The sequence below is a fragment of the Trachymyrmex septentrionalis genome, unplaced genomic scaffold (assembly GCF_001594115.1).
Source record: "Trachymyrmex septentrionalis isolate Tsep2-gDNA-1 unplaced genomic scaffold, Tsep1.0 C3454144, whole genome shotgun sequence".
NCBI classification, from domain to species: Eukaryota; Metazoa; Arthropoda; class Insecta; order Hymenoptera; family Formicidae; genus Trachymyrmex; species Trachymyrmex septentrionalis.
The window spans coordinates 1-719 of record NW_017303581.1 but is presented as its reverse complement, the minus strand read 5'-3'; the positions used below and the strand labels follow the sequence as shown (position 1 = coordinate 719).

At 33.7% G+C, this 719-nt stretch overlaps 1 protein-coding gene across 1 annotated transcript; it reads right to left on the bottom strand.

The window, feature by feature from the left end:
- Window positions 1-72: 72 nt before the first annotated feature.
- LOC108757275 (angiotensin-converting enzyme-like) lies at window positions 73-496 on the bottom strand (the record flags this gene model as incomplete). Its single annotated transcript, XM_018501780.1, has 2 exons — window positions 73-197; window positions 327-496. Coding segments are annotated over 2 exons (295 nt in total), but the record flags the coding sequence as incomplete, so codon positions are not given.
- Between the last annotated feature and the right edge of the window lie 223 nt (window positions 497-719).

Below are 719 nucleotides of genomic sequence, written 5' to 3'. Positions count from 1 at the left end.
GTGTGTGTGTGTGTGTGTGTGTGTGTGTGTGTGCGTGCGTGCGTGCGAATTGAAGATTTCAAACATATTTACCTGGATTAGCGCCGTCACGAAATTCTCGAGGTAGACCACTGTACCTCAAGAAGTACTGAATGTGTGCCATTTCGTGATGCAAAGTTATCAAATCCTTCATCGTCACTTTTGTACACATTTTGATCCTAAGCATAAAAAAATAACAAATTAAAAACTCTTATTTTATAATCTTAACATCACAAGTTTAATAAGCAAAAATTTTTAATGCCTGCAACATGCTTTTGCTGAGTAAAATTATGGATAAACATATTAACCTGTAATCTATGCGATTACAAAAATCCCATGCAGACGCCTGACAAATTAATGAGCGGTCGCCAGGATCGGCGATTATGCTTCCGGCCCAGAATTCTGGCGGCATTGCGCTCAAGTTCAAGGACAGATAGAATTCCTCGGCCACCCGAATCATGTCAATAGGAGTGTAACCCTAATAATTTACATATAATGTAATATTAGTTATATGTAGTATTTATCAACTGATTTTATTCTCTAAAACCATATAAAAAAAATGATTAAAGTATCTAAAAATTGAGCTAGATTATTCATATTTAAAACGTCATAATTATTTTGATTGCTCAACCAAGTGTTATTTCAGTTCTAATTTACTTAAATATTTAGACATTTTAATAAAATTTTCTTTTTCTCCCTAA